The sequence below is a fragment of the Chlorocebus sabaeus genome, chromosome 22 (assembly GCF_047675955.1).
Source record: "Chlorocebus sabaeus isolate Y175 chromosome 22, mChlSab1.0.hap1, whole genome shotgun sequence".
Classification (NCBI taxonomy): domain Eukaryota; kingdom Metazoa; phylum Chordata; class Mammalia; order Primates; family Cercopithecidae; genus Chlorocebus; species Chlorocebus sabaeus.
The window spans coordinates 95,552,622-95,576,767 of NC_132925.1; the positions used below are offsets into that span (position 1 = coordinate 95,552,622).

Genomic DNA, 24,146 nt, shown 5'->3' on the forward strand with positions numbered 1-24,146 from the left:
AACCATTCTGAGGGTAATTTAAACTTTTTTGGTGTAATTCAGAAAGTATTCTGAATTTTTGTGTTCATTTTCAATATTATATTATTATTCTTGATTACAGATGTAGTATAGCTTTAGAGACTGGACTGAGTACACACTAAACCTATTTCATAACCCTAAATGTTTTTCTGAAAATTCCAGTTACCTGCTTGTATATTTTCCCTGTTATGTCTCCCTCTTATTAAATGCTGCACAGTATTCAGTTTTGGATTTCAGAATAAATTGGGATTTAATATGCTTAGTTTCTTTTAAAGTCAAAAAGTAATCTGAAAAGTCACTTTTCTGTGTGAATAAACTCACTGAAAATTACGTATCAATAAAAATTTTTAGGGCTTTAAAACTATTAACTTGCTGTAAGCCAATAAAGTCAAAGAGCTGAATATGGTGAAAACTGTCTATTTTTATTGCCTTTATTTTCAACAATGATTACTTGAACTAAAAAAAAAAAGAAAAAAAGAAAAAGAGCAGACTTTATTAACTAATGGTTACTGAAAAGCCAAACCTTTCCAGCCCACTTCATATTCTCTTTTAACCATTTCAGGGCAGAACAATGTCCCAAACTATAAACCTGTTCCTTATTAACATTGACAGTCATGTGTTTAACAAAAAGCTTTGGATCTGATATACGAGCAGCCATAATTAACCTTTCTACTGCAGCTTGATAATCATCATTGCTCCGAGACTGGTTGTCTTCACACCTATAAAATGAACACCTCATAAAGTCAGAAACTCTTAAAAAAGATAAGCTATATAGTTTCTTCAAAAGATAGTAATTTACATTTACTGATACTAAGCTATGATCGTCTTTTCACCATATTCTTCTAAAAGTGGCTTTCAAACTTTTTTGATCATGACCCACAGTAAGAAAGGCATTTTGGTCAGGCGTAGTGGTATAAGCTCAACGATTTGGAGGCTCAGGTTGGGGGGATCGCTTGAGGCCAGGAGCTCAAGATCAGCCTGAGCAACACAGTGAGACCTTTGTCTCTACAAAAAATTTTAAAACTAGCTGGGTATGATGACGTGCACCTGTAGTCCCAGTTGCTCAGGAGGCTGAGGTGGGAGGATGGCTTGAGCCCAGGAAGTTGAGGTTGCAGTGAGCTATGATTGCACTACTGCACTCTAGCCTGAGTGATAGGGCAAGACTCTGTCCAAAAAAAAGACATATTATGGCCCAGTATATACCTTCATACATAAAAAGTAAATTTCACAAAACAAGACTTACCCTGATGACAAAAACCCTGATTTTAAAAATAATGCTGGTTGTAACACCCTAAATTGATTTCACCACACAAATAGTCTGCAACCCAGTTTGAAAAATACTGATCTAGAACACAGCTAATTACCTGTATCTTTTCAAGAGAATGCATAAAATACTAAATGTAATCCAGTTTAGAATTAACGTTCACATGTTAGTTGTACTTTGATATTGACTATTTTTAGTTATAAGGAAATACTTAATATGTAGCTAATGTCTGGTAGCAAATTGTATAGCTATAGGGGCTTTATTATATTTCTGGTTATTTTCTTCAATCCTGATTTAGGGTGCTTCCTTAAGTGCTAGAATTAATTTTTCTAATAATTTTTCTACCAGCTCCATCTGCAATCAATTGTCACTGCATTGACTTGCATAAAATTCCCACCTTACGTCAGTTTTTCCTCTGGGGCAGGGAATGGGAACTATTTAAAATAGAGATGTGGCTGTTACATAAAGCATCACTTTTTTCTTTGTGTTCACTGCTTCCTACTCTTGGTATCTGCGGGGCCCAGCAGCAAGTTCTGAGTAGGAGCCTATCTGCATTAACATCACGGTGTGGTCCAGAGTGACAAGAGTGAGGGCTTGCACTTGAAACAGGAACTAGTGGTCACAGAGAGGAATGACTGGCCAGGTGCCTTCTAGTACATTCTAGCTTAGAAAGAGGTGCCCGGGAATCTGGTAGGTGGTGCACATGCCAACCATGTGCAGTTTAAAAAAGTCTAAAGATGAATACAATTCTCTCATAGAGAGAGGTAAATGTAACAAGGCAGGGCTTAGCATGATAATGACAATAGAGAAAATATATTGGCTTGGACAAAATCAAAGATTTAGGTACGCCACTAGTTATGCACTATGGTTACAAATACCTTCCAAATTCAAGAAATAAATAAAGAAGTTGCATGTGTGTGGGGAATAGAAAGCTATGAGAAAACCATGACCTCATTCGGATCATGGGGAGCCTAGATGCCTTACCTACCATACTGCACAGTGGTAAATAAGGAAGCACTCTGAAAAAAAAAATAAAAATAAAATAAAAAAAAAAGAACTATAAGAAAAAAGATGACTTTTAGTGGGTTTTTTTGAAAGTGGAACTAAAATATTTTACTTCATAATTCTCTTCCCCTTAAGTGTCAGCTGGACCAAAAGACTCACCTACAACAAAGGAGAGCAGAAGTGACAGTATTTAACTTTGGATACTAGGTTGTTGGATGACAACTCTCCATGGATCTCTTGAGTTTGTGAAGTTTTGCAAGAGTCACTGCCTACCCTTTGTTCTAAATTACCAGGATTATATAGTGAACAACCTTGAAAGATAAAGATAGGTTTTCCTCCTGGAGCAAAGGGCAGGTTTGCTCATAGTCTTAGATGATGGAGATAGTACCTCCCTGCAAAGCAAAGGGCAGGTATGCTTATTACTCATAAAAGATTTGGGTTTCCTAAGCTGGGCACTCCTCTCCTGTTACAGAACTTATGGCATATGTAGGTATCCATGTAGGCCCATCTATGGGACTTAGGAGCAAGAGGAAATGATGCAAATATGTAGATAATCATGCTGTTTGCCGTACCACAAATAATAAATTCCTCTGTCTCCAACACAGGAGTCTTGTCTCTTATGCTACCATCTATGAAACTGTGGCAGGTTAGCTTGTAGCTTGCAAATAGGATAAAATCTCAGACTCTTCATAGTTCTTGCTTGATATAGGTCACAAAAGACCCTGCAGTTTCCTCCTTGCTTTTTCTTTCTTGGATCACTCATTCTGGGAGAAATTAGCTGTCAGTCATGTCATGAAGACACTTAACCAACCTATGGAGAGGCCCATGTGGTAAACCGAGGCTTCCACCCCATAAGTATTTGAGTGAGTCCTCAAGGAAAAGGATCCTCTAGCTCCAGTAAGCTATCATGTAGGTGACTAAAGTTTTTGACAACATCCTGACTCCAACTATGTGGAGAAACTCTGAGTCACACGAAAATCCCTGAGCCAGGACAATCCAGCTAAACCTCTCTGAAATTTCTGACCCACAGATACTAAGATACTATTTGCTGTTTTAAGCCATTAGGTCCAGGGATACTTTATTCCACAGCAATAGATAACTAATGTAATATTCAACCAGAGGATCTGGTTTGTCGCACCTGTAAACTAAAGCAAAATTCTTGTCAAGAAGCTCTAAAACAGGATTCCCAAGAGATCGTTATATTCCAAGTTTCCTGGATAAGGCTGACAAGAAATCATATGGCATACTACCATTTAGGCACACCATCTACTGTATGCCTAAATTCTAGGATTCCAAACAAAATTACATGAAAGGGTGTCACTCTGGGACAGTACCTACTTTATAATATTTATGCATATATAGCATTATAAAATATAGAAACTAGGCTGATGGCTTTATCTTCAATGTTATTCCTGGCTGAACCTAATAAATGATCACGTATTTCCCTTTTAGACCCTAGTCCTTTGATCTTTTGAGTTGACTAGAGATTTTTATAGGTACTGATCTCTAAACACAAGAAAGGTTGGTACCTAAAGAGGATCCATCTCTTTGAATATTTAACTGTATCTCTGAAGTTGCTAAAGTGTTTACTGAATGCTACTAACTTGTTTGGTTTTAAGTTTTAAGCCTCAAACAGGTCTAATCCTTTCTCAATTTAAATGATACTAGAGTTTGCAATATACACACAAAGTACACATATAAATATATACATAAATATATATGTATATATAAAAACACATAAAACATTTACATTCTAGGGTGGGAGTAGGGAGCCAAGATCTACATTCAGAACGCAGTTAAAGTTACGTCAACCAACCTTTTCAAAACTATCTGCAGTATCTGTGTAGAAGTTCCAGGACTCTGAATACTACTAGCATTAGATACCATGAAGATTTCAATAGCTAAGAGCATTTCAATCTCAGATAAATAAGATGGAATTAGAAGAAGTTTTCGGTATAAATTTCCTTCCAGTGGTGGGTAGCAACCCAAGGAAAGAGCACCTGAAAAATCAAATAATAGGTCAAACTTTACTAAAACCCAATAGGTAAAAACCTAGATTTCTGAAATACCTACAGGTGATAATTACTTACACAGAATACATCTTCACATTAGAAGTAGATTAACAAATTACACGATAGCTTATCCTAGTATATTTGACATTATTCTTTGTAAAGTGTTTTTGAAACATTAAATAAAAAGTGAGAAGGGCTGGGCGTGGTGATTCATGCCGGTAATCCCAGCATTCTGGGAGGCTGAGGCGGGTGGATCTCTTGAGGTCAGTAGTTCGAGACCAGCCTGGCCAACATGGTGAAACATCCCTACTAAAATACAAAAATTAGTCAGGTGTGGTGGTGGGTGCCTGTAATCCCAGCAACTGGGGAGGCTGAGTTAGGAGAATCACTTGAACCTGGGAGGTGGAGGCTGCAGTGAGCCGAGACTGTGCCCTTGCACTCCAGCCTGGGCGACAGTGTGAGACTCTATCTCAAAAAAAAAAAAAAAAAAGTGAGAAACATTAAAACAAACAAACAAACAAACAAAAACTCTGAAAAATGACTTTTGAGCCTTATTACGGCAAACAACATTTATTTCAAGCCATAGTAAACACAAGATAATTTCAGAATAACTATTTTTGAGCACAGTTATTTATAGTACCATTATAGTTTATGCAGTATTTACTGTTGCTACTAAATGTCCGGCATTGTGCTAAGCACTAGGCATAAAATACATTTCTATCCTGTAGGTGATCTGTGTGTTGTAGCCACACTCACCATTTCATATTTTTAAAACTTCACTTTTTAAGAGAAGAGATTTAACTTTTAAATTGTTTAGGTGCTTATTAGCAGTGATATATAGGGAAATACCTTTAAAACTTCTAGAACATCCAAATTATATATAGGCAATTTTATATTATTATATTTTACTGAAACCAATTTAAATCTGTATGTAAATTTTGCTTAAAATATTTTGTTAGAATAAGTTTCTTCAAGAAATCTTTCTAATGTGGGTAATGGCTAATCTTTGAAGACCTGCTATGTGCCAGGTACATGTGCTAATAAACACATGGGTTTTACCCCATTTTAATCTGACAATATGCTACCTTTGAAATTAGGTACTATTATTCCCATGTCATAGACGAGGGGCTTTTGGTAAGCATTCAGGCTCTCTAACCCTCCTTGGGGTGCCCACTTTCTGGTTCCAGATTTTGGACTCCTAATCACTAGATATTCCCACCTCCCTAGATCACTGCCAGGAGCAACAAACTGTTAACTCATTAACTTCACTAGTTTTTGGTAGGTATAATTTACATGCATTCTTATTTAACTTTTCTTACCAGAATTAAAAAATAGAAAATAACAAATTAACTAGATTAACCAGAAATCTACTAATATGATTTTTTTCACTCAAAATGAAACGTGAGAAGAAAAATACTCACATTTGATTTGGGGGGAGGGGGAAGTAATGGAAAGACACACTAATAACATCTCTCTCCTGACTTCTCAGTTCTGAGAGAAAAGCAGTATTTTTAGGACAAGGGAGAACAAATCAGGAACATGAGGAAGGCAACTCTGTTGTCCCTAGACAATCTCCTCCTGATTAGTCTAGCATGAAAGCAAGGCAAAGCCATCAAGAAAGTAACAGGCAACTTTGTCCAACAGGATGGACAAAATATTTGTAATTCATATATCTGACAAGGGATTTGTATCCAGAGTGTATATAAATGCATACGTACATGTGTATGTATGTATGAATACACTCTGACAATAAAAAAAAGGGCAAAGGATTTAATAGACATTCTCAAAAGAAAATATATGAATGACCAATAACTGTATGAAAAGGTCCTCAACATCATTAGTTATTAGAGATATGAAAACCAAAACTGTAATGACATATTACTTAACACCCACTAGCAGGAAAGCTAAAATAAAAAACACAGTAACAAGTGTTGGTGAAGATATAAAGAAATGTTTAGGAAATCCCATACATGGCCGGTGGGAATATAAATATAAAATGGTGCAGCTTCTTCAGGAAACAGTTTGGCAGTTCGGCAAAAAGCTAAATATAGATTTACTGTATGAGTCAGTAATTCTCCCAAGATAAATGAATGCATATATACACATAAAAACTTATGTGAATATTCAAAGTAGCACTATTCACAATAGCCAAAAAGTGAAAACGACTCAAATGTCTGTCCATCAACGAATAAATAAACAAATTCCATTCTATAGAATATTGTTTAGCAATAAAAAGGAATAAAGTATTGATACATGCTACAACATTAAAATCTGAAAACACTAGGCTAAGAAGCCAGTCATGGCTGGGCACGGTGGCTCACACGTGTAATCCCAGCACTTTGGGAGGCTGATGTGGGTGGATCACCTGAGGTTGGGAGTTCAAGACCAACCTGGCTAACATGGTGAAACCCCATCTCTACTAAAAATACAAAATTAGCTGGGCATGGTGGCACACATCTGTAATCCCAGCTACTCAGGAGGCTGAGGCAGGAGAATCACTTGAACCTGGGAGGCAGAGGTTGCAGTGAGCCGAGATTGCGCTGCTGCACTCCAGCCTAGGTGACAGAGTGAGACTCCGTCTTCAAAAAAAAAAAAAAAGTCAGTCACTAAAACTCATGTATTGAATGATTCCATTTATGTGATCTGTCTAGAATGGACAAATTCATGGAGACAGAGAAGAGACAACCAGGGAATGGAGAATAAATGTTAATGTGTACAAGATTTCTTTTTCTGAAGGTGTTAAAGATGTTCTAAACTTAAACAGTGGTGATGACTGCATGACTCTGTGACTATGCCAAAAATGAATGTATTATACACTTTAAGTAAATTAATTTCATGATATGTGAAATTATCTCCATAAAGTCATAAAAATATTAAAACAAAAAAAGTTTTAACAAAGTCAAAACAAAGGCACTGGCACTAAGTCTTAACAGTGCCTTGAAGAAAGTCAGTCTTAAGTACCAAATAAAGTACTACTAGACATGGTTATACACCACTGAAAGGCTCTTCTTGCAATGTTAAGCTATGTCTGAAGATAAATCCAAAAGGAGTTCCAATATAATTTAATGTCAACGTTGTTAGAAAATGAGATGTTTTGAAGACTGATCAGTGGCTATAAATTACTCATTTGGCTGTAAATGACTCATTTTTATTCATGGTTTTATAATTCAGTGACATTCTTTAAAAAACAAAAAGACTCTTTACCCCGTAACCTCACCTGCATAAGTCTCAGAAGTTACACTGCATATAAGGAATACGTGTGATTAGATAAAAGGAAAAGTTCCAATAACAAAGATACTGTACTGTACACAGGCATTAATTGCTTTAACACACTGCTAGGCTGGGCGCGGTGGCTCACGCCTGTAATCCCAGCACTTTAGGGAGCTGAAGTAGGCGGATCACGAGGTCAGGAGATTGAGATCATCCTGGTGAACACAGTTAAACCCCTTCTCTACTAAAAATACAAAAAATTAGCCGGGTATGGTGGCGGGCGCTTGTAGTCCCAGCTACTTGGGAGGCTGAGGCAGGAAAATGGCGTGAACCCCGGTGGCCAAGCTTGCAGTGAGCCGAGATCGGGACACTGCACTCCAGCCTGGGCGACAAAGCAAGACTCTGTCTCACAAAAAAAACCAAACAAACAAAACAAAAAACAAATAAAACTGCACTGCTAAAAAAAATCATTAGAAGTAATTCTTACTAAGGCTGAATAGATTTGCGGGAATGAGGCGTGACTGCTAATGGATATGAGGTTTCTTTCTGGTGTGAATAAAATATTCTAAAGTTGATTATGGTGATGGTTACCCAACTCTCAGATACGGCAAAACCATTGACTTGTATACTTTAAATGGGTGAATTGTATGGCATTTGAATTATACTTCTGTAAAGTTGTTAAAATTTTTTAAAGTGATAAAGTTTAGATGCTTTAATATAAAATTTTATTTCCAACTAAAAAATAGAAATATTTATAAAAATCTCATTTAAATGTCTGAGCTTATACTTGTTCCTATGGCATATAAACACCTTCTGATGGCATCTCCCCCAAGTTGCAGTTACATGAAAAATAAATTATTCCCATTAACTTCAATTCTAGAAACTAAAATCACATACACACACCTATATGTGCGTGTGTATGGTTTCTAGAAGTCTGAAGGTAAATAGTATAAAGAGTTGAAACATAACTACACAATTGAAATTAGGTGTTATGAACAAACAATTCTATCTTTCCTCTAAATTTCTGATCACCCTTTTTAAGAAATCACAACTTTCAAAACTTTTTTTGATTATAACCTACCAGAAACACATTTTATATAATGACCCAGTATACATACGTGCATACATGCAACTGAAATGAAAATTTTATCAAATAATTAACCTCACTACCTGTAATGTACCCTAATATTTTCTTTCCCATTTTGTTGGGGGGAAAAAAGTTACCACCTGCTACACTGATCACAGCTGGCCACCTGAAAAACACTTCCAGCTCAGGTAGTAGTGGCTAGGATATTTGACACATCTGGTACAGGGTGACACAGAGTAGGCCCTCAAATATTTGTTATATACATGACAGTGGTAGTTGAAGACAAATTACTGCATGAAGGCAGAAAAAACAATTCTTTTCTAGATCTAGAACCTACATGGAATTATTTTCTAATTAAAATACCTGCGAGGTGGCTTGGACTAGAGAAAGCACTAGTTTTCCAGGCTTATTTGTTAGAGAACAACAGCTGTAAGTAGATTAACAAAGTTCTATTACTAAAAGCCATGTGAAAAACACATACCATGTTGCATTGGTATGACAGCCTTTGTGTTTCTGATGTGACCTGCTATTGAATATTCTTAGTTATAACAATTAGGGATACAGCAGAGATAAATAAAAACATAGATATTCTTTAAACTTCATTCTACCCAACTGTTTTATGCCTGTATTATTTATAAGATATGCCAAACTGGTTCTATCCTGTTATTTGTTCCCTTTGCTCGCCCTCTAGCGGACAAGCTACTGTGCAAGAAATAAAGATTGGAAATTGGAAAGACTGGAAATAAGGAAAGCAATTGCAAACAGAAGAGAAACAGTAGGTTTCAAAAGAGAGCACAGATCTGTTGAGACCACTACATATGAATACGTATTACTGCTCTTTTAATACATATAAATATCTAATCTTAAATATTATAAATTCTGGGTTAGAGAATAAAATTATAAACCAATATATTAAAACATTTTAAATGTAACTTACTTTTGTAGTGGGCTCTGGCTTTGAGCCATAAACGACTCCTTCCTAAAGAAGTAATTAATCTTCTAAGAAAGGAAAAATCAATAGGGATGCTCTTTGAAATCATGAATTCCGCCACAGAGGATGACATACCAAGACTATTGCTTTCTACACAGGAACCTAGAAGCTTATTAAAAAGAAGGCTATATTGTGAGACTTCCACAGTTTCTGGAATAAAAAAAAAATGACATAATAAAATTGATTTATCTTAGTGTCTCAAACCTCCATCTCATATTCCTTTTTATTTCTCCTCCCCTTGACCCTTTCTTACCCATTATAGGAGTCACAGTCACTAAAATGCAATCATGTTATATATTCTCTTTATTTTTCTTCTCCTTTTTTGAGACAGGTCTCACTCTGTTGGCCAGGCTAGAGTGCAGTGGCACGATCTTGACTCACTGCAACCTTCACCTCCTGGGCTCAAGTCATCCTCCCGCCTCAGCCTCCTGAGTAGCTTGGACTACACGTCCACCAGGCCTGGCTAATTTTTATATTTTTTGCAGAGACAGGGTTTCACCATGTTGCCCAGACTAGTTTCAAATTCCTGGGCTCATCTACAGCCATACCACCCTGAATGCGCCCATATCGTCTGATCTCAAATTCCTGGGCTCAAGTGAACTGCCTGCCTCGGCCTCCCAAAGTGCTGGGATTACAGGCATGGGCCACGGTGCCCAGCCTATCTTACATAGTCTCTAAGTAAGAAATGAAAAAGCATGAAGAAAAACCATTAACTTCCTTTGCAATAGAGAAGATAAAAAGAAGCTTGACAAAAATTTCAGATGATGCCTTAAGACCTCTGTATTTGATCCCCACGTGTGACTGTGTATCTGCAGTGTCTTGAATAATTTCTCAATTCTGTTCGTATTATATCTACAGTTCAGACCTTGGCCTTATATATCCCTCGACTAAAAATAAATCATCCCCTAATAAATATTTACTGCCAAATTTAAAACAATCCTTTAATGGGTTTTCTATTCCTTCAGTCATTCTTAGAAGAAAAAGAAGTCATCTTAGAGACTTCTCTTTTATTCCTTACATTCAGTCAGTTGGGTCTGTGAGCTAGACTGTAGTTCTTTACTGCTTTAGAATCTTTTAGTTATCCAGGCCTTATCAGCAAATTAATCTCTCTACTTTTAGTCTTTTCCTAAACACTACTGCCAGAAGAACTTTCCTGAAACACCAACTTAATTATATTACTCCCTAGACCCAAAATTCTAGTGACCCCTTTTTATACACAGAGAATAAAACTCCTTTAGTCTGACATTTAGGGTCTTCCAAAATCTCGCACAACTATCTGTCTCTCCCTATTACTACTTTATTTCATTACCAACTAATTGTATATTAAAAGATTGCTAGATAGCAGTCATTGGGCCAGGAACACCAAGGTAAAGAAAATAGTACCATCTTGATTGAGCTCACTTTATGTAAGGAGAAACAGATAAGAACACTAATTACAATACAGGAGCACAGTGGAATTAAGTGGGAAAATGAAAATTTATAGATAGTACGATGAAAGTACTGAGGGGAGGCCCTCAAGTTAACGTTTTCAATATCTTCTGAATCTATCACATAGCTCATTCTTGACCGAAAGCTTTTGCTCATGGACACCCAACATTCAAGAGTACTAACTACCATTGCCCACATTGGTGTTTCTTTGAACTTGGCATCTGTTTCATTTCCTCCATTTCTTTCACGTTTACCTGTGTTCCTAGGTAATGTAAACTAAGTTCTGTATTTATTCAGTGATAAGAGAAAAAGCTTGCTCGGGGCATTTAAACATATTGTCTGCTGATGACAGAAGTAGGGAAAAGGGAATGATAAAAATGCTTGTCTTAGGAGCTGCTGACAAACAACCCAAAGATAAGCATCTCAGATTTTTTAAAACCATCAGGAAAGCATATTCAATTTGCAAAGAACACATTTTACAGAAAACTACTTCATTAAAAAATATGCTGGAATATAAAACTCAATCAAAACAGGTGGATAACTGTTTTTTATTAACAGTTAAACACCAGATGGGCAAGACATAATTAAGATAGACTTTTAAAAAACATACCTTGGGAATTTTGAAAACCTGGTAGATTCTGCAAAACTTCAAATGTCTGTCTATAAAGGCTCTTGGCTAAGGTTTCATGTGCAATTGTACAGAGCAAATTATGTCGATTAAGCACATCCAGTCTATCACAAGGCCACAGAGGCGTATCGATTATCCATTCTGACTCTTCCAAAAAGAAAAAAATATGAATAGTTTATACTATGAAAATGACACTTAACAGTATAATCACAACTAGTATTTCAAAATATCTTTTGGGGAAATAGGCAAAACTTAAAGAAGATAACCATGGCTCAAATTTTTTAGAAATAACGTATATAGTGATGATCATCATCTGAAGAAGATGCAAGCGAATGGCCACTTTGTTAAACTTATTTTTAATTAATTCTTCATCTAAGTGTACTAGTCAATTACTAATTTTAAAGGTAATGTTTATTTTTTATACAAAAAAGTTCAGATTATCACAAATATTTGCTTTAACATAAAATATTATTCGTGTGGACAAATTTAACAATTTCGCAATAAATAATTTAGTTTTTGGTATTACTGGGGAATAGTTTTTCTTTTCTTTTTTTTTTTTTTTTGAGATGGAGTCTCATTCTGTTGCCCAGGCTGGAGTGCAGTGGCGCAATCTTGGCTCACCGCAACCTCCGCCTCCCAGGTTCAAGCGATTCTCCTGCCTCAGCCTCCTGAGTAGCTGGGACTATAGGCATGTGCCACCACATCCAGCTAATTTTTTGTATGTTTAGTAGAGTCGGGGTTTCACTGTGTTAGCCAGGATGGTCTCAATCTCCTGACCTCGTGATCTGCCTGCCTTGGCCTCCCAAAATGCTGGGATTACAGGTGTCAGCCACCTCGCTCGGCCAGTGAATAGCTTTTCTTCACAATTTCTATTTTAAAAACAATTTATATTATGAAATCATTGTTGTATACAGAAGAATATCTAATATACGTTATAAAAGATAACAATAAAATTAACTCCCATGTACCCATCACACCCATCCTAGGACCCTCAAACCAACAGATCTCAGACCCTCTTTAAAAAAAGAGAATATGACCTATAATGCTGAAGTTCCTTAATTTCTGCCCTGATTTTCACATTGAAAAAAACAATGGGAGACCGTAGTACAGAACACTGAGGTACTAAGATGTTAGAAATGTCAATATTTTATCATTTACCTAATTTACTCAATCATTATACACATAGTGAAACATTACTCTATATAACATTCAAATCACATTTTGGTGCTCTTTTTCAACTGGACTAAATGTAGAAGTAACCTTTTTCTTTTGTGGCTTTCCCAGCACAGCGAATGTAAAAAGTATTGAAGAAAAAGTTGATAATTCAAATACATCATGACAAAAGAAAGCTTTCAGTAGTATAAAGCTTTAAAAAGGAGCTTTTCAATTACTAGAGTCCACTTGATTGATTGACCTAACAGAGTTATACTATGTGTTAGGAATGTTCTAAGTGTTTTAAGAATATTAACTTACTTAGACACTTTCATTAATTTGCTTCTACATTTGCTGAAATTTTAATATAGAGAGAAATGTAAATGAACTTAATATCTTCAAAGACTGTACGATCATCTGTTAAACACAATTCCCATTAAAAGTAAAACTGTTAGTTCACCATTCCTTATAAATTGAATTATACTTTGAATAAGTTCAATTATTTTTTTATCTGTTAGATATATCCCATGTACAAAAAGTAGACTATGTAAATCTTTTCTTATAAAAATTGTATCCATTTTTCTTTATTTAATACTTAGTCTTTATATTTAAGGGAGGGTAATGGTCATATTTTTTGGAAAGTATATATGGTATTTTAGGAGATTCATTTAAAAATTTTATCAAACTGTTTAGGTATACAAAAAAATCTGACCTGGCATGCTCTCTCCCCACATCATCTCCCTGTCTAGGTTTTTGGGTTTTTCTGTGTTTTCTCTCTTTTTTTTTTTTAACCTGTTCAGTGCTGCCAATCAACCGATGGTCTGTGAGGGGCAGCACAGGATCAGGCAGCAGGGTTCTTCCCCCCTTGCCTTGGTTTCTTTGCAGGACTGAGCCACCTGGCTGTGGGGGAAGGCGTCAAGCTGTATCCCAACACGTGTAGGGTGATGGTCCCTGCTGGCACATCCAGGTTGTGGGCCGAGCTGTGCTGGGGAGAACAGACATGGGCATGGAGGGGAACCGCTCCCCAAAGGTTTCCGGTTGCCTCTCCTCTTTCCATTTTTGTCAGCCAATCAGTTTGTGGTTTCTGTGCCACAAAGGTTTCAGGAAGTATTAACAAAAGAAAAAAAAAAAAAAAAAAATATATATATATATATATATATATATCCGCCCACCTTGGCCTCCTTAAGTGTTGGGATTACAGGTGTGAGCCACCATGCCCACCCCTCAGTAGGTTTTAAGGAGCCCCCAGCCCTTCTTCTCCTCTTCTGGGCCTGACCAGCTATACTGCTTCATCACCCCTGGCCACAGGCCCCGCCAAGTACTACACAGGGATTCCCACCCAGGGGCCCTGCACCATGAAATAATGTGAAATACTGACTGTGGACCAAATACAATAAAACTTCTGTTACTAAGAAGAAAAAAAAAAATCTGAGTAAGCTGATTATTCTATGTATCAAAGTTGACTGAAACCGGTAACTGAGAAGTCACTTGGAAATTAATAGCTTTAAATTTAATCCAGCTAGTTCACAATTCTACCAACATAAATACTTTTATGAATATTATGAGAACTCTTATGAGAATTAAATTCCCAAGAATAAGAAACAGTTTACTAGTGGACTTAATACTACTTTTACAACAGTAAAAGTTGTTATAGCATTCATCTTCATGTTTTTCTCTATTTCACATTTGGGAAATATTTTCTACTTGTCTAAAATCTCAGAATCAAAGGGAGAGCATATTTTCCATAATAGCCTGTTTTTATCCACTTACCTTCCGACATATGCACGTTTAGTCATTACTCATGCAAGACTTTGAATACACACACTGGGAACATAAAACTATTAAATGAATTTCCAGGCTAGTCAGTGAGAATATCGAACAAATAATTATCCTTTACAACAGTGAATACTAAAATGGGGGAATATCTAAACATACCTATTTTTCCCTTAAGGTATACATTTATTTTCATTTGTTTTTTTGTGACCAAGTCTTGCTTTCCTGCCCAGGATGGAGTGCAGTGGCGTGATCCCTGCTCACTGCAACCTCCGCCTCCCGGGTTTAAGTGATTCTTGTGCCTCAGGCTCCCGAGTAGCTGGGATTACCAGCGCCCACCACAACGCTAGGCTAATTTTTGTATTTTTCGTAGCAACACGGTTTTACCACGTTGGCCAGGGTGGTCTCGAACTCCTGACCTCAAGTGATCTGCCTGCATCAGCCTCCCAAAGTGCTGGGATTACAGGCATGAGCCACCGTGCCTGGCCAAGGTATACATTTAATATAATCCCAATCAAATTTCCTACAGAACTGTATTAAAACCCGATCCAGTAATTCTGAAATTCACTCAAAGAATAAACAAGAATAGCAAAGAATAATTTAGAAGAGGAGTGAGAGTGCATAGACAAATGGTGACAAGTGGAGAGAGGATAGACAAATATCACATATTCTAAGGTTTTATTAAATTAAAAGAGCATCGTGCTAGCATAGAAACACAGAGATGCTTGGCAGAAAGGTGCAGAAACAGACCCAACAGATTCAAGATTCTAATATATGATAAAAATGGCATTTCAAGTAAATGAGTAAAGGATGAAATGGGAAAACGTTTGTGGGAAATAAATAAAATTAACTTCCCATCTCATACCAAAATTTAAAACTAACAACAAATGAAAAAATTGGAAGAACATATGGATGAAAAACTTCGAGATGACTAAGGACAGCCTAAAAGCATGATACAAAAAAATTATTAAATATTTAAAAAACAGCACTTTATATTAAGTAGAAAAAATGTCAGTAGGCAAAAGAAAACAAAAAATGCAAAAAAAAAATCATAAAGTTAAAGAAAAATGAAAAGCTAGGAAAAATATTTGTAAATACCCAACAGATCAAGGACTAGTATCTTTAATATGTAAAACTACTGCAATGTAAAAGGGACATTATTATACAGTATGATATTTCCTAAGTGTGATATACACATCACTGATGGTACCTGAAAACTTTAGGTGTTACATTAGAATTTTAATTTAGTTGTATATTTAAAAAATTATAAAGATCACATTAAATATGAAAATCACAGTAAATCTGTGATTTCACAAATATTTGGATGAGGCCAAGTTGCTTGACTTACTTTTAAAAAATGTTTATTTTATTTATTTTTTTGAGACAGGTTCTCACTCTGTTGCCCAGGCTGGAGTGCAGTGGCATGATCACTGCTCAATGCAGACTCGACCTCTGGGGCTCAAGCAATCCTCCCACCTCAGCCTCCTGAGTAGCTGAGACTACAGGCGTGTGCTACCATGCCTGGCTAATTTTTTTTTTTTTTAAATTTCATAGAGACAGGGTCTCACTACATTGCCCAGGCTGGTCTTAAACTCCTGAGCTCAAGTGATCCAACCACCTTGGCCTCCCAAAGTGCTGGGATTACAGGTATGAGTCACTGTGCCTGGCCTTAAATGTTTATTTTTAAAATATAAATGTTTACTATAAAAAACCCAAGCAAAACAGAAAAGTACAAAGAAGTATTTTAGAAATAATTAAAAATCCCATGACTGCAAATAACCAGGCTTCACATTTGGTGAAAATTATTTGAGAAAGAGGTGTTAATGACCTAAGTAGTAGGTCTTGATGAGTAGATATAAGTGGAACTGTGGTGTTCAATCAAAGACTGAAGACGGCCTGGTCTAACACAGCTTTGTGCTGGGGAGATCCATCCACTGATTGAAAATGAAGATGCTGGACATGGTGGCTCAAGCCTGTAATCCCAGCACTTTGGGAAGCCAAGGGGGGCGGATCACCTGAGGTCAGCAGTTCGAGACCAGCCTGACCAAATGGAGAAACCCTGTCTCTACTAAAAAAAAAAAAAAAAAAAAAAAAAAAAAAAAAAAAAAAAAAAAAATTAGCTGGACATGGTGGCGCACACCTGTAATCCCAGCTTCCCAGCTACTTGGGAGGCTGAGGCAGGAGAATTGCTTGAACCTGGCAGAGGCTGCAGTGAGCTGAGATCACGCTATTGCTCTCCAGCCTGGGCAACAGAGCAAGACTCCATCTCAGAAAAAAAAAGAAAATGAAGACAACACGTTTTTTCTTAAATGATTTTTCTTAAATATTAACATTGTTTATATGCTTATATTAGTACTGTAGTCACTGGCACTGGTCCACAAGTGTGAGCTAAACTTGATGCTAAATTTCATAGTATAAACACACACACACACACAAACCACACACACTCTTTCAAAACCTCCAACCATTTCCTCCTTGGAAGGTATGAAGATACATAAATGAAGAAAATCCATCCATCCATCCACCCACCCACTCACCTCAACTAATATTTACTAAATATTTACTCTGTGCCAGATACCACCACAGGTAAAATACTCTAAATGTAATTAACTTTCAAAAACATAAAATGGTAGTGTTTATAGCAGTGGTTAACAAATGGGGGGAGAGACTTGAGGGAGTATGGTTTAGGAACACAGGTAAGGTATGAGAAAACGTCACTACGTGAGAGTGCTGTAGGGCAGTGGTCCTCAAAGTGAGGTCCCCAGATCGGCAGCATCAATAACATCTAAAGACCTGAAAGACATGCAAATTTTTAGGACTCACCCCAGACTTAATGAATCAGAAAATCTGTGGGTGGGCCCAGCAATATGTGTTTTAACAAGCCCTCTAGAGAATTCTGATGATCAAGCTTGAGAACCCCTGTCTTAGATTTGCCAAACAAGCTCAGTACTACCATTTGCTCAGGAGCTTGACTATCTTAGGTTTGGATCTGTTTGTGTAGTTTGTGCTTCTGATCTAGTTGCAATTTTATGAAGTCTATTTAGAGGAAAAACTAGGAAAACAATAGTACTGGTGTAGCAGTTAAAAACATGGACTTTGCAGTCAGACAGACCTGGATTGGAATTCCTGCTTTAAACTTATTTGTTGTGTGATCTTCTCTGAACCTCAGCGTCCTCATCTTGGGATACCATTACCTATGTTATGGGGTTAGTATTGATTAGATGAGATGACACAAGTAATACACTTAGCACAATGCTTGGTAGATAGTGAATACTCACATTATTATGAAACCAATAATGAAGAGAAATGCGAAATTCAGAAAATAGACCAAGAACATAAAGAGGCAATTCACAAAAAAATAAGCTCCAGATGGGGAAAAAATTTCTTTAATAATTAAATGCAAAGTAAAGCTGTGAATATAACTTTTGCTCTATCAAACTAGCAGAGAGATAAGAAAAATAATACTAATTGTAGGCAAGGGTATTTCATAAGCTGCATCTTCATATACTGTTAAGAAGGCTGTAATTACTACAGTCTAACTGAAGGTGTAGAGGACTTTTATAGTCTACTCACAGAGAAAAGACCTGGAATGGAAGGTACTGAATAGCTAGATTAGGGTTTGTATAACCTGGAATGTACCAGTCTGCCTGTCTGATAACCAAAAAACATAGTATCAGGCACTAACATCTGGAACTGTTAAGTAACATCTGCACCTGTAATCCCTAAAAGGACATGTCTGTATAGAAGCTATATCTAAATGAAATAGCTCTCTAGGATTTTCTAATAAAGGGCCGGGCGGGGGCCTAGGGGGGAGCTTTTTTTTTTTTTTTTTGAGACAGAGTCTTGCTTTGTCGCCCCAGGCTGGAGTGCAGTGGTGTGATCTTGGCTCACTGCAAGCTCCGCCTCTCGGGTTCACGCCATCCTCCTGCCTCAGCCTCCCGAGTGGCTGGGACTACAGGTGCCTGCCACAACGCCCGGCTAATTTTTTTTCGTATTTTTAGTAGAGGTGGGGTTTCACTGTGTTAGGCAGAATAGTCTTGATCTCCTGACCTCGTGATCCGCCCACCTCGGCCTCCCAAAGTGCTGGGATTACAGGTGTGAACCACTGCGCCCGGCCCCGGGGAGCTTTCTAATAAACCTGAAATAACATCTGCAAATCTGAATAGCAATAAGGGCAAATTTGTTGACATTTACCAAGAAGCTTTAAAATCCCTTTACCCTTTAACACAGCAATTCCATCAGAATTTATCCTAAGGAAAAGTAAGATTCAGCGGTGATGTTTAGCAGGAATTATTGTTTATAACTGAAATCTGAAAAACAAGCTAGTTCAGTAAAAGTGGATTCACGGATCAAAAGACAGATCCATCCGTCTGTTTATAAGATAGAAAACCATGCAGTCCAGTAAGTGATGCTGTCGAAAAATTTTTCACTGAAAGGCCACTGCCTGAAAAAAAATGCAGAGTATAAAAGTATCTGTATAACAGCATTAAAGTGGATAATAGCAATTTCTGGGTGACCAAATGATAAGGGATTTTTATTACTAGTTTTGCTTATCCAGGTTTTTATATTTATTAATATGTATTAATTATATTTATTAATATGTATTAATATGTATATAAAGGCAATAAGTTATTTCAAAATTCAAAGACAGTTTCTCAATAAATGGCATAACTTTTTTACAAAATTTGATCATAGAGAGCTAAGATACTTATTTTTCAGCCTCTGAACAAAGATTATAAAATGATGGTCTTAAAACCATTTTATATTTTAATACTTTTTTATGTTGGTATTGGGATACGGCATGGTAGGAATCTGTTGCTCATTTGCAGGATAAAAAGCACCAGTATGAGAAAGAGTTTGAAATGTCAAAGTAAAATGCCAAAACAATAGATTTCTTCTCACCATCAAGTCTGCTACCCACCAAACAAAAAAAAATGTGTGAGATATTCTGCACTTCTCAAACTTGAGTAATGTACGTAACCCCATCTTCTGTAAATTTGGTAGGTAATAAAGGCATATTTTTAAAAAGGAAAAATGTATGTAAAATGTTAATCTGCTACTCTGTCCTCCAAGCACTCCATTTTTCCTCCCAGAGGCAGAGGCAGCCACTATTACTAGTTTCTTGTGCATCCTTCTACAAATATTTTAAGGGCATATAAGCAAATATGTATTTATCCATTGTATTATTATTTGTATTCAAATGGTAGCAACTGCTCTGTACCTTCCTTTTTTTTTTTTTTTTTTTTTTTTTTTGTGCTTTGCAATAGATCTTGAAGATCATTCCAAATGAACACTTACAGATCTGCCTCATTCTGCTTTATCATATGGCTATAACACAGTTCAACTGGTATGAGTGAGCATTTAAGCTACCTGGAATCCCTTGTTACCATTGTTGGTGTAACAAAATATTCCAGATAATTTAATATGCACACCTTTGTAAACAGGTATAAATGTGTGTGCAGTACAAACTCCTAGAAATGGAATTAGTAAATGAAAAAAAAATGCGTTTCAAACTTTTGACATTTATTTTGTCAAAAAGCTCCTAAAGACAACCTCTGTGAATGTCTATTTCTCTATACCCTCACAAAAACGTATCACCAAACTTCGATCTTTGATAGTCTAATGGGTTCAAAATGGTGTTTGTAATAGTAATGTATTTCTCTTATTACAAGTGAGTATTAATCTCACTTATTATTAGTGAGACTGAGCCATTTGTATTTCCTTTCTTGGGAATGGCCTGCTCACTATAGAGCCCTTTTAAGAATTAAAAAATTCTAGAAACAACTGAGCACACTTCTGTGGGCTTTTCTTTTGTAGAAATAAAATTTTACTTAAGAAAATTACATTAGTTGAAACTGTCACTGCAAAAAAAGAACACTGCTTATAATTGATAGAAGTTTAAAGTTAGTGTAAAAATGGAAACACTGAAATTTAAAACAAAATCTCTGAAAATCACTCCACATCCCTGCCACAAACTCTCCCAGTTTCTAGTTTGAGAAAGGCTGGTTTTGCCACAAACTTTTAGACAGGAGGTTCCTTTCATAAGGTGACTCAAGTTCATTTTTATCAATTATTTTCCCCTTCCCATTTCTTGCCACATGGCTTCTTTCCTCACAGAGCTTGTGAGCTCTGGCTTATATTTCACTAATTTCTATTTTTGTATTTTGGTACTCTTCCCACTTAGGAAAACTCACTGACTATGTTTAAGTTGAAGAATACCTTCACAAACAAGCTTTTGAATGAAGCCTACTCACAACCTCTGTATTAAACCCTCAGCACTGTATACAAGATATTTTATATACATATATTTCCCATATATGAATCACATGTATATGTGTGTATATATATGTATGTGCTAGTGTTTGTGTGTTAGTATGTTTTAGAGTTCTCCATTTGCTTTATTTATTGATTCCATCTTCCCACCTAAACTCTTGAGATCCTTGAGGTTTCTTCATTCTTATCCCACTTTATCAAATAAAATCTACCTGATGGTCCAAACAGCAAGAGCTATCATTAGCTTCATTAGTATCATAACACTACTGTGCTCTTTTCAATTTTTCTCATACTAAACTAATCTTATTTGTTCCTGCTGGCTTAATTTCACTGTAATTTCTGCTTAGAAGAATTGCCTTATCAAGGAAAGTAAGCTCTACTCATCCTGGTTTGAAGTCATGCTTGCCCATACATATGAAGATAGAGTTTATGCATACTGCAATCAGGATTTCCATTTTACATAGTGGCTGAAGCCTGGGCTCTGAAGCTGGATTGTCTGGGTTTGAATTTGGCCTCCATTCCTTACTTGTTATGTCATTTTGGGTAAGTTGGTTAATATCTCTGACAACATTTTCTTATCAATAAAATGGGGGTTTTAATAGTTCCAAATTCAGGGTTCTATGAAGATTAATTGGGATAATTCAGGAAAAGCATTTAGTATGGAGTCTAGGCCATAGCAAGAACTAGGTTTTGTTTTTTTTTGGTTTTGTTTTGTTTTTTTGAGATGGAGTCTCATTCTGTCACCCAGGCTGGAATGCAATGGCGCGATCTCGGCTCACTGTAACCTCTGCCTCCTGGGTTCAAGCGATTCTCCTGCCTCAGCCTCCTGAGTAGTTGGGATTACATGCTCCCACCACCACACCCGGCTTTTTCTTTTCTTTCTTTTTTTTTTTTTGAGATGGAGTCTCGCTCTATCGCCCAGGCTGGAGTGCAGTGGCCAGATCTCAGCTCACTGCAAGCTCCGCCTCCCGGGTCTACGCCATTCTCCTGCCTCAGCCTCCCGAATAGCTGGGACTACAGGCACCCGCCACCTCGCTCGGCTAGTTTTTTTGTATTTTTTAGTAGAGACGGGGTTTCACCATGTTAGCCAGGATGATCTTGATCTCCTGACCTCGTGATCCGCTCATCTCGGCCTCCCAAAGTGCTGGGATTACAGACTTGAGCCACCATGCCCAGCTCGCCCAGTTAATTTTTGTACTTTTAGTAGAGATGGGGTTTCTCCATGTTGGTCAGGCTGGTCTCGAACTCCTGACCTCAGGTGATCCACCCACCTCGGCCTCCCAAAGTGCTGGGATTATAGGCGTGAGCCACCACACCCGGCCCAGCAAGAACTAGTGTTTTTGTTTTTTTGGTTTTTTTTTGACAGAGTCTCGCTCTGTCTCCAAGGCTGGAGTGCAATACAGTGGTTTGATCTCGGCTCACTACAACCTTCATCTCCTGGGTTCAAGCAATTCTCCTGCCTCAGCCTCCAGAGTAGCTAGCATTACAGGCGTGCACCACCACACCTGGCTAATTTTTGTATTTTTAGTAGAGATGGGGTTTCGCCATGTTGGCCAGGCTGGTCTTGAACTCCTGACCTGAGGTGATCCACCTGCCTTGGCCTCCCAAAGTGCTGGGATTACAGGTGTGAGCCACCTCGCCTGGCCAAGAACTAGTTTTTAAACAAACAAAGGCTCATGTAATTTATTCTTTAACACTAAGTTAACTTTCCCCTTTCAGTTTACATAACAACCTTTCCTACCCACATGTTCACTAGGGTTTAGACCAAACTATTAACCACAGTTCAATATCAACTTAAGGTAATTACATAGACAAAAAGGTATGACGAGTTTAACAAATTATTTTATGCTTGCATATATCAGGACTTACCCCTCATTACCCAAAGGGCACCATCTAGGCTTCCACTTTTTAGAAAAATTTCTGCTGCAACATTCACAATTTGACATCTTGATGCTAACTTCTCAGGCCCTATAAGTCCTTTTAAACTTGCAAAGTGTATTTTTAATTCATATAGTTTATCTAAGACCTTTCTTCCCTAGAATAAAAATAAAGAACACTAATTGGGTATCAATCATTTACAGACACACAAAGTCATTGATAATTATTCACAAGCCAATTATCCAGTTTGAATCATCATACTAGACTGCTAGCTGTTAAGCTGCTCCAATACTCTTTCGTTAAGTCCCTTCCTGTTCAGCCATACAGATGAAAGGGAAAGAGGAACAAGCAAGGTTCTGCCTCATATTAACCACCCCTTCCCACCAATACCACTAGACCCCCTTTATCAGAAGTCTTCTTTGTATTTGTTTTATACATTGTACTTCTCTTTAAGATTTCATTTGATGAAAGGATTCTATGATTTAACATAGAAAACTACTGATGATATGTTTTTGCTCCTCTTCTGTTGGTCAATCTGGGATCCAGGAGGGAGAGACAGTAAAAATGAAAATAATTTGTTATCAAATTTAAACATACTCAGGAGGCTGAGATGGGATGATCACTAGAGCCCAGAAGTTTGAGACCAGCCTGGGGAGTGTGGTGAAACCCCTGCCCTACCTCCCAAAAAATTTAGACAAAGAATGATAGTGAAAAAAAGGATAAAATGGTTAGCTAAAATTCTTAATTCAGTAGACTAATTATTTCATGTATTCTACATGCAAATTAATTGGACATATATCACTATTTTATATCATGGGTCAGCAAGCTTTTCCTGTAAATGGCCAGACAGTAATAGTTTAGGCTTTGCAGGCCACATTTAGTCTGCTGTACATTCTTTTTGGTTGTTGTTTTTTTAAATTTATAACTCTTTAAAAATGTAAAAAAATTCTTAGCTTGAGGGCTGTACAAAAACAGGCTTTGGGTGAGTTCTCGCCCATGGGCCTTAGTGTACAGACCCTTGTTTTATATTCTATACTATTTGAATCAGATGCTTATTATGATGTCAAGGTACTTTCAAGATGACTGCATAAATGAGTGCATTTTTAAAGGGATATGTTTAGTTTACTGTCAATGATTTTATTTTTACATTCAAAAAGAAAGTAGTTAAAATTTTTAATTAAAATAGGCAAAATTAACCAATCTACCAATGTCTTAAATAATAACCAAATAAAATTAAAATACACTCTAAAATTTCAGCAAAATAAGTCTGAGTTTCTTTTTTTAAAATTTGAGATGGAGTCTATAAAGACACATGCACACGTATGTTTATTGTGGCACTATTCACAATAGCAAAGACTTGGAATCAACCCAAATGCCCATCAATGACAGACTGGATTAAGAAAACGTGGCACATATACACCATGGAA

At 36.8% G+C, this 24,146-nt stretch overlaps 1 protein-coding gene across 1 annotated transcript in view; it reads right to left on the bottom strand.

The window, feature by feature from the left end:
• Nucleotides 1–419: 419 nt before the first annotated feature.
• The window catches only part of TOPAZ1 (testis and ovary specific TOPAZ 1), a 92,543-nt gene continuing 68,816 nt past the window's right edge, over nucleotides 420–24,146 (bottom strand). Inside the window, exons 16-20 of the mRNA XM_038004087.2 lie at nucleotides 22,711–22,876; nucleotides 11,626–11,790; nucleotides 9,534–9,737; nucleotides 4,104–4,287; nucleotides 420–737 (exon numbers count right to left, since the gene is read on the bottom strand). Of these exons, the coding sequence (XP_037860015.2) occupies nucleotides 518–737; nucleotides 4,104–4,287; nucleotides 9,534–9,737; nucleotides 11,626–11,790; nucleotides 22,711–22,876 (939 nt within the window). The 3' untranslated portion in view covers nucleotides 420–517. The remainder of the gene's footprint in view (nucleotides 738–4,103; nucleotides 4,288–9,533; nucleotides 9,738–11,625; nucleotides 11,791–22,710; nucleotides 22,877–24,146) is intronic.